Source organism: Anarrhichthys ocellatus, unplaced genomic scaffold, assembly GCF_004355925.1.
Source record: "Anarrhichthys ocellatus isolate YVR2014 unplaced genomic scaffold, GSC_Weel_1.0 scaffold17, whole genome shotgun sequence".
Taxonomy (NCBI): Eukaryota; Metazoa; Chordata; class Actinopteri; order Perciformes; family Anarhichadidae; genus Anarrhichthys; species Anarrhichthys ocellatus.
In genome coordinates, this window is record NW_022280047.1 from 4,446,765 (window position 1) to 4,456,320 (window position 9,556).

The 9,556-nt window shown below is 42.5% G+C and overlaps 1 protein-coding gene across 1 annotated transcript in view; it reads right to left on the bottom strand.

Annotated features, from left to right (window-relative positions):
- Window positions 1-8,053, bottom strand: part of smarcad1a (SNF2 related chromatin remodeling ATPase with DExD box 1a) — a 13,653-nt gene extending 5,600 nt beyond the window's left edge. The window contains exons 1-14 of the mRNA XM_031856605.1: window positions 7,581-8,053; window positions 6,674-6,812; window positions 6,455-6,590; window positions 6,104-6,173; window positions 5,746-5,840; window positions 5,320-5,412; window positions 4,602-4,680; window positions 3,808-4,478; window positions 2,995-3,191; window positions 2,486-2,576; window positions 1,898-1,997; window positions 980-1,039; window positions 454-529; window positions 165-300 (exon numbers count right to left, since the gene is read on the bottom strand). Of these exons, the coding sequence (XP_031712465.1) occupies window positions 165-300; window positions 454-529; window positions 980-1,039; window positions 1,898-1,997; window positions 2,486-2,576; window positions 2,995-3,191; window positions 3,808-4,478; window positions 4,602-4,680; window positions 5,320-5,412; window positions 5,746-5,840; window positions 6,104-6,173; window positions 6,455-6,590; window positions 6,674-6,812; window positions 7,581-7,689 (2,052 nt within the window). The 5' untranslated portion in view covers window positions 7,690-8,053. The remainder of the gene's footprint in view (window positions 1-164; window positions 301-453; window positions 530-979; window positions 1,040-1,897; window positions 1,998-2,485; window positions 2,577-2,994; window positions 3,192-3,807; window positions 4,479-4,601; window positions 4,681-5,319; window positions 5,413-5,745; window positions 5,841-6,103; window positions 6,174-6,454; window positions 6,591-6,673; window positions 6,813-7,580) is intronic.
- Between the last annotated feature and the right edge of the window lie 1,503 nt (window positions 8,054-9,556).

Genomic DNA, 9,556 nt, shown 5'->3' on the forward strand with positions numbered 1-9,556 from the left:
TGAGAGAGAGAGAGAGAGAGAGAGAGAGAGAGAGAGAGAGAGAGAGACTACACGGTTAGGTGCAATACTTCCGGATAGGAAGAATAATAAGAGATATGAAGAAACCACAGAAATAGGCGTGTGGTGGTGCAAGAAAATACATGACACAATGTCGGTGAACTAACGTTAATAGCCATGAGGTGGCGGTAGCGCAGAGAGTTCATGTTCTTCAGCATGTGACCTTCATCAAACACAGCATACTTCAGAGGCAGCTTACGGAAAAGGCTGCGGTCGCTATCGTTTCCTATGGCCATGTTATACCTGTAAAACAAATCACACCAGCAAAACGGAATAAAACAAAAGCTTGTGTTTAGGCGTTGGTGACAAGTCGCTTCAGGCTCTTAATGCCCCCGTTAGTCACAAGCACTCTGCAATCTGTCAAAACTAAAGCAGGCGGTGTGTGCGTTTGCTCACGTGGTCACGATGACGTTGCAGTCAACGTCATCATTGAGGAGGTCGTGTCTGAGGTAGCGGCGGTCCTCCACATTTCCTGCGTAGAACAGACGAGTACACACTATTCAAAACCGTGAAAAGACCTCAACCTTATTTCACATGTTTTTTAGTGTCTAGGGGCCACAGGCAGAGGAGGGGGACACTGGCAGTGTTCCTGTGGGTGTTTTATTTCCATAATGTTGTCAGACACACAATAATCTGAGTCTGTCACTTACTAAACACTTTTAGGTAGACGTAACAATACACTGACGCTGCACAATTGCCCTCGCAGCTCATTTTACGGTTAACAGTTACACCGTTATCCCTCAATACTGGACCGATGTAAAAAAAATGACGTCTCCCTTAGTCACAAAAATGTGGGTAAAAAAAGGGTCCAGGTAGAAAAATAGCAAAGTTACCCTTTAAGGTTCCTACATCAATAACAGGGTTCAGGTTAGGAAAACTAAATGTGAGGTTTCAATGTGAAGAGAAGAAAAAGGAGTCGTACCACAATAGACGAGAACTTTGAGGGTTGGACACCACAGCTTCAGCTCTCTGACCCAGTTATCTGCAAGACAGAATGAGCAGAAATCACAGATGAATGTTTGATTTAGTATTCGTATTACAAAGGGAAAATGAGCTACAACAAGTTCAACACACTTGACAGTCATATTTACAGTCCGACTGTAAATATGACTGTATTGAAAATCATACAGACGCTCCGCTTTCTATGATGCTGTATTGATGTGATGTATTGTGGTGCACAGCATGCGCCACCAGAGGTCAATCTCCACTAGTGGAAAAGGCAGCGGAGTTGAGAAAGATGGCGACTACGAGTGGAGCGGATAACGTTACAGGACTAGAAAAAAAAATGCCTCTGACACTTTTTGGGGGTATTTTGGGTTCAACCTTCTTCCAACAACAAAAGCAGTTTATAGCCTTAAGCATGAGCGATGAGCTCCTCACTGTGGTGCAGCAGCCGTGGCGGCTGTGGAGGTTAGCCGAAGGCTCAGCTAAACTGTTAGCAACGTTTTATCTCCATCTCTAAAATGCTCCGCCGATATTGAAGCTCGCTAGAGCCTCGAATCACATATGTCATGTCAAATGTAAGGGATATCTATTCTGGCACCAAACAACACAGAAAGATGACATTTTCGATATGTAACTTTAGCCCGCTACTCTAGTGTTATACATTACGTGTTTGCCAACAGTCTTGCCTTTGTTTTGCCTCCAGCTAACACCAAGATGTAATCATGGGGTCGGCTGTGAAAGGGTCAATAACCCGATGAAATGTCAGGAAGGTGTGAAAAAATAGATGCTGTTCAGGCCCAGTCTGAATAGACACGCGGTAGTATCTATAGCAAATTCAAGCAAATAGTTTATGTGAGGTGATGAGAGAATCTCTGTTATAGAAACCAATCATTACCCAATGTAGAGGCCGGGACAGTGATGAGGTGAGGACCGTGTATTCCTTTCTCGTAAAGCTCGGCCAGAAACGCGATAGCCTGGATAGTTTTCCCCAAACCCTGAGAGGAGGGACGAAGAGAGAGACAGAGAGACACAGACTCAGTCAGATATCACACACAAAGATAGAGAAAGAGCCAGGTGGACAGACAAAAAAAAAAGAGATTTAAGTATAAACAGCAATAATCCAAACTTCGACAGAACAGCAGCTTTACTAAACCATACAAACCAAAGTTCATGCTTCTCTCACCGTCTTGGGGCTATGGCAACAATTCTAACTCTCTGCTGCTTGTACACTTCTTTCTTCCCTGTACTGTCTGATTGTTTATTCACCTGCAGGATGGCTACATATCCACACAAAACCACCCGCTTTGATGGAGGCGCAGTAACACTCATCAAGTGGGGACTTAAACAAGCTGTAAGCACCTGCTGTCCTGCTTGGCTTATTAAACGTTTTGTTTGTTTTTAACTTTGGCCTTGTGCTCAACACCTCATGAATGTTGGTGGTGAACCTCGTCACTTCCCACAGGTCACAGGTTTGGTGCCTTACCATTTCATCGGCGAGGATACCACTGAGTTTGTGCTCATTCAGAAGCAGCAGCCACTTTAGACCAATCAGCTGATAGGATTTCAGCTGTAACCTGAAAGACAACAAATAACAGACTGAGAAAAAGACTTGGATCCTTCATTCATATAAAAGCACATACTGTAGGTAACCAAGCGCTCACTGCTCCACCTAGGTTGCAAAACATCGATAAATGTATTTAGTGCCATGTTTACATTGTGCATTGTCAGAAAAAAAGACTTGATATGTAAAGCGGTGCAGACAGCAGCATGAATGAAAATGAGTGTATCCGTTGTACGAGACGTGAGAGTGAAAAATGTTGATTCGTTGATACGCTGGCGGTCTAAATGAGGGGGGGGGGTTGCAAAATTGTTGGTTTGTATTCATTCAATCATTAAAGCCGTGGTCGTCGCAGACTCACCTGGCCGAGATCTGAACTCTGCCGAGTGTGCACATTTCTAGTTACAGTATGTGTTAAAGTACATTTCACTCACTGGCTGTTGAGTAGGCCGGGCTGTTTCATGGCCCTTGTGCCCCTCTCCATCACCTCGGTGACCTGTTTGACCATTTTAGAGGAAATGGTATTACATTTGGACATCAGCCCCAGGACGACCTTCCGCTCTTTGAGGACAACTCTGCAGCCGAGCAGTAGAGAGTCTGACAATCCATTGTCCTTAATGAAGACATCGACCTGAGGAGGAAAGAATACGGTTAGAATTCACACAGTATGTTGAGGACCGAGACAGAATCCATTGACTTCTTCTGCACAATCTATTAGTAGTAGAGTCATTGAAAGACAGTGGATAGGGACATGTTTGAGAATCACTGAATTACTCCACAGTCGTTGAGTTTGGTTTATACAAAGATAGTAAATATTTCAGTGCCCTATTATTGCAACATGACACCCTGTCATAATTATTATGCACCATAACAGATAACATTTACTCTCTGTTGACAGATAGACCTTTGGTAAATGAAAAAAAAACATGAGGTGAGATAGTATGTCAGTAGATGAAGCGTTCTGCTATTCAATAGCTTGTCAAGAATGTCTCGTCTCTACACGGAGGACAGCGGTGTGGGGCGCTCAATAAGTAAATACAGTGCGATTGAAAAAGAACAGGTCACAGCGTCATTTTCCAGGCGTTCAGTAGCAGGATTGACCGACTCGCGCTCTTTGTTTTTACAACGTTTCCCATTGATAACTTGTGCAAACTGTTTTATTTGACATAAAGGAATCACCTGCATGATGGCTATTTCATGTTTTTTTTGTCTCAATTGTTCAGACACACACACACACGTTCTCTCACCAGGCTTTGCCAGCCATCAAAGGGCCTCAGTTCCACAATCTTCTTGGCCTTTTTAAAAGAGCACCCAGCGATTAGCGACAGCTCATCGATCGATGAATCCCGGAAGAAATTGAGCATCTCTTTCTTCAGATCCGTCATGCCGCCTTTAGAATCCAGCTCTTCGTCAGAGTCCTCAAACTCACTGCTCACCGCTTCCTCGTCAATGTCGTCATCTTCCTCCTCAGAACTGACATGTTCGTCTGAGGCACGTGCCTTCCTCTTTCTCTCTGCTGCCTGCTTCATAGCTATACTGGTCCCACTGGCAAATCTGGACAGCATCTGAGCAGTGGAGGAAGAGGAGGCTGGCTTGAGGGAGGAAGAGGTAGTTGTTTTCTTGACAGAAGAGGAGGATACCGAGTCAGAACTTTTTGGAAGCCATGTAGACAAAGTGGAAGTGCTACTTCTGATTTTTGCACCTTCACCGTGGTCCGAGTCTGAATCGTCACTGTCGTTTGTAGCGTCCGTGTCATCTTTACTCTCCTCCTCTGTTTCACTAATTACTATGTGGTCCTGTTCATTTCTCCTCCTTTTACTGTCTCTGTGGTGCTTCAACTTCCTGCGGTCCTGGCTTGACTTGTCTTTACTCTTTGATTTATTTTCTTCTGTGTCAGGTGAGCTGACACTGGTATCATCTGACAACAGAAAAAAAAAAGAACAACTTGAGTCTGTGTCTGTGTCAGAATCAGTTAAGAACACACATACATGAGGTCAGCGAAAAGATGGCTAGATTCAGTTGACAGCTGTTGCGTTTGTACCTGGGTCTGAGAACATTTGTAGAACCAGCAGAGCATCCGCAACATTCCAGTCGTGTTCCTGCAGCATCAGCCTCAGCTCCTGCAACAAGACAGACATCAGCAAGAGTCAGAGCTAAAATACAGGATGCACTGTGACCAGAAACAGCCTTGCAAAAATAGACAACTTTTTCTCTTCTCATTGTGGCTGTGAAGACATTTTTTTGGGTGAGGAATCATTTGAAGTTCATGACGGCCCTGAACACATTTTTGCTGTTTTATTTTCTCATAACAGCCGGTAAACAAGGCTCAACACTGATCAGAAATATCATTTCAACCATCTTGTTGTCAGTGTAAACGGACAGTGATTATCACTGGACAAATACACGACTTGGGACATCATTGGTTTTTGCTTTAAACAGTTCTGATGAATTTAGGAAATGAGCTTAGTTATATAATTGATTATTTTTAGGAAAATATTAAATGGAAATATGGCTTAAGTACCGCATGATTTGTCATAAAACTAAAGGGAGCTGAGGGTGCTCAAGAGTTTTTTGAAGCAGCAAGGCTTCTGGTGCTTGACTTGTGGAACATCACATTATACTGTATCATGTGAAATCACAAACACAGTGTAGTATAAACAGTATAAACAGTTTGAGAGGGTAGAATCAGATTAGACTTAAAATGAATGTCAAATGGATTCATGCATTACAGACAGGGACAAGTGTCTGTGCGTCCTCACCTCCTTGTCCTGGTCAGGAAACTTTTTGTGTAGTCTTCGGACCATGCCTTCCTGCTTCTCCCAGCTTGGCTCTCCGTCGTACTCAACAGAAACCTTTTGGTTTTAAGACAAGCGAGGTGAATACAAAGCTGAGGGGAACACCTTACCACTTAAGTTAAAACTTACTGAGATTTGCAATTGGTATTAAAGGGAAAGCCTTTGTTTTTGGGACATAAAGGAGCAACAAACCCAACAGTAGCATGTGTGCAGTGTAGGATGAGTGTAAAAGCTACAGTACGTTAAAATTTAAAGATGTAAGATGCCGAATTGCAGTACAAACACTTAAAATGGCTTTAGCTGTACTCTAAGATAAAACGTCAGGCTCTTGAACATATGTACATGTTAAGCCGTTGTTTTAAACCATGACGTTATCATTAGTAATCTCACCACTGTTGTCTTGGTCCTCTTGCTGGTTTGAACCTCACCGCTGTACTGAGAGCTGCTGGATCCGTCCTGCTTCCTCTTCCTGCCCTGGTCTGGGGCTGAGAAGACAAAAGACAGTGCGGTCAAAGGGAGTCAACTAGGTAGGTATGAATCTTTAATTCACAGCACTGGGCTTTTGCTGCAACATTTTCCCATATTTGAATCGACTTATTAAATTCGTTAATAATTTCTTGTATCTAGTTTTGAATTTGCTTCATGGTACCGAGAATGAGCCGAAGATGATTGAACACGTTATAAACACAAAAAAAATTTCTCTGATTATAAACTAAGCTAATGTGCTAATAACAAAGTTACTATTTACCTTCTTTATTGCCAAACTTTAAAAGGCATGCAGCAACAGCACCTTCCGTTGTGCTTGTGCTCCCAATGACCTGGAAATGGAACAAAACAAAATGATTTAAACAGAGGAAAACAGGAGATTTAAAAGGGATTGTGTTTTATGAACAGTGTCCAGATTATAGCTGGCTGTTAGATCCATTAAATACTTAATCATGATAACATGTGAGCCTAAAGTCGGTGTATAATCATGTCAGTAACACCAATCAAGATAGTTTTGACTAACGGATCAATACGGATGGTGCAAGCTGTCTTGGGATTTCCATGCTAAAGTGTTCTACAGTGAGAAGTTGCAACGCCTCTTATCTCGACTCACTTCCAGCACCTCCGTCCTCGTCAACTGAGGAAACATCTCCAGTATTGTGTTCATTTTCTCATCCATTTCGTCGTCGTCGTCGTCCTCATCTGTGTGATCCAATGCCACGTTTTTGGATGACTTCCCTGTGGGATACCTGTAGGAGACACACAACAATATTGTCAAGCAGTGTGATTCAGCATGAATGTGAAAAATGTTTTTCTTTCAGTTTACACTTACTTGGACTTGCTGGTTAATGCTGTTTTGGTATTTGTTTCAGAGAGGAGCTCATCTTCCTCCAAGTCTATTGTAATGACTTCCTCAAAAACCACTCCTCGGGCATGGGACTTTGGTGTGGCTTTGACCGGTTTCATTTGAGCTAGACAGCAAATCGTTAAAAACAAGTTAGCTGATGCATTCGCTGCAGTATCAGATGCAAGATGAGGGGAATGCATTTCAAAATGTGTTCATGTATCATTTGCAAGGTTTGCGGCTACTTGGGTTTGGCTGGCATGTGTCGATGTCCTGCTGCTGTCATGACATATGAAAATATGTCCTCATCATGACATTCAAATACTGTAGACTTTAAGAAAGCCTTACTTACAATTTGAATGCAAGCGTCTATGTTACAAGTGGGGGCAAGGAGAGTGACAGCTGAGGACAATGACCAGAACTCTGGTAGGCTTTGGGATCCTGTATAAAATGCTGAGATGTGCCAGACACCTCTCTTTTTGACCTACTTATAAACAACGAGAGTATATTCTTCCTGATATTAAATGATAGAGAGTAGAGTGACATTGCCTCAAAGCTTCAAGGGCCATTTCTAAAATACCTTCACATTATTGACATTGACACACTGACTTCAAAATGCTGTGATATTTGGATTAACCAATATTTCCCAGCTACAACAAAGGCACACAATCTCACTGTAGTGATTAAGAAGTTGAAATGCAATTTACATCAGAAACTATGTGAGTTTTGGTTCCATTGGGGGTCACCCAAATATTACTGTAGGAAATAGTAATTCTGACCTGCAGCAAAACACAGCATGTTGATAAAAACCCTGCTACTTAACTACTGCTAATGATAGCATACGTGACACATCTGGCTAACAGCATCGTAAAATAGCTTAGCATCTGCTAGTTACCTGGCTTGTTCTCCTTCTCAGACTCTGGGCTTTTAGACCCGTTATCCTGGTCTAAATCTATTATCGTCGTTGCCTTCTTGTCAAAACGAAAACGGTCTAAGTTGAACATGTTAACAGTCTGTTCGTGTCTGACAGCGGCAGCCCTTTGTCTCTTTCTAGTCAGCAGTATCTTCTGTGTCCTGTCGCATGAAGCACAATGTTCCGGTTAGCCAATGAGACTACCTAGCTAACAAACGTCCGACGTTAGCATAGCAGACAGGGCAGCACTTCTTGAAAGACAGCGATTCTGAGCTGTGTCACTACTCGGTTTTTAACCGTGACAGTTTGAAATGGGTCGATTAACGACACACTGATTTAGTGTAAAAGGAGGTTGTGTAATCTGGGGCCAAATTACGCTTTTGTATCTCGACTACAACCGGTTTCCCGCGAACTCCATCGGCCCTGGAGGATGCTATGCCGCCGGTTCCAATTATTGGTCGGAGTGAGGGGTGAGCGGAAACGCACAGATGAGTCAAGATAATACAGTGTAGCATACTTCCGGTTTTGCTCAAATTCTGTTTTACAGGCTCAATAGTAAAACGCGATACATGAATTGCTTTATTGTTTTCCCGAGGCCTCTGTTATTTACTTACGATTGTAGTCTAATCGATGAGGTGTTATGGTCTCATGGTGTTACACTGTGCTAAACGGTGTATTCCACTAGCGGGGATAAGAATGGAAAGGGAACTATCTTGTCAGTCGGTCCAACATCGCTTATGAAACCTTCTTGTATACAGTCAATGGATGAGAGGTAATACAAGAAGCTAAACACAGCTTGTTGGCCTGGATAAACTCCGATGAAACCAGCTGACTTGTGGACATGAGTCATGCACAGTGCCTACACTGTTTTCTGAGAGTAAAGTGGCCTGTCTTGACCTGTCAAACCAGGGAAAACAAAGGCTTTAGCCTAATAACATTAGCAATGGCTGCATTCCATTTAGGTGTGCCCGAAACTATAATAGTGATAGCACACCTGAATGGAATTCAGACATTTTCAATGTTATGTAGTTCCACCTGTTTGACAGGTCAGTTTTATGGGAAGTAAAGTAGAACGTTCTTCAACAAAGCTACGGACTTCTTCTTCCTTGTTATTTTACTCAAAATCAGCGCTGTTTCTGTGTGTTGTCCACTAGAAGCAACACTCGTGAGAGACTGTCATACATTTATTGATCAACAGGGGGCAGCAAATACATATTCTCTAAGTTGGGATAAGGGTATGTGAAGAGGTCCATCTGCAAGTATTGAATACTGCCCCTTTGTAAGTTCTTCATCTGTGTGTGGGTGTGTTTTGGCTCTCGTTGAAGGACAAATACAGCTTTTACCGACTATACAACTATACTTTAATGCTGCGTCTGAGGTCCTTCTATTCTTCTAATAACAAGCTCTTGTGCTGGGTCTCTGCGTCTCATTGCAAGTTTAGAATATAGCAGGGCAGAAAAGAATAGAACATGATTATGATTATTATGATTAAGACAATAACTAGACATGAAATTGAAGTCACTCCCACTTAATCTGAAAAAGGTCTAATGAGAGCTGTTCAATGGCTATTTCAAAGTTTAAGTGAAAGACTCAAATTTCATGTCTTCTTGAAAACAAAACAAAACAGCATCCTCACTCCACCACGTGGTCTTGGCTCTCTTGTTGTCTGGCTTTCGGAAAGAATTGAGCATGTCCACTGACACAGATTAGTCTGTCAAAGTTGATAAAAATTACAACATGTTCAAATGAATGGCATTTTTAAACAGGATCACATTAGAGATAACATGAACATTTTTATTTTAAACAGACTCACAATAACGCGTTAATTCCCTCAGGAGCCACAATGGCCATTGTATCTCTTGATGGTCAAAGTCAATGGCAGCTACCCCCCTTCCCTGCCACTCACTCACTCTCACACACACACACACACACACACACACACACACACACACACACAC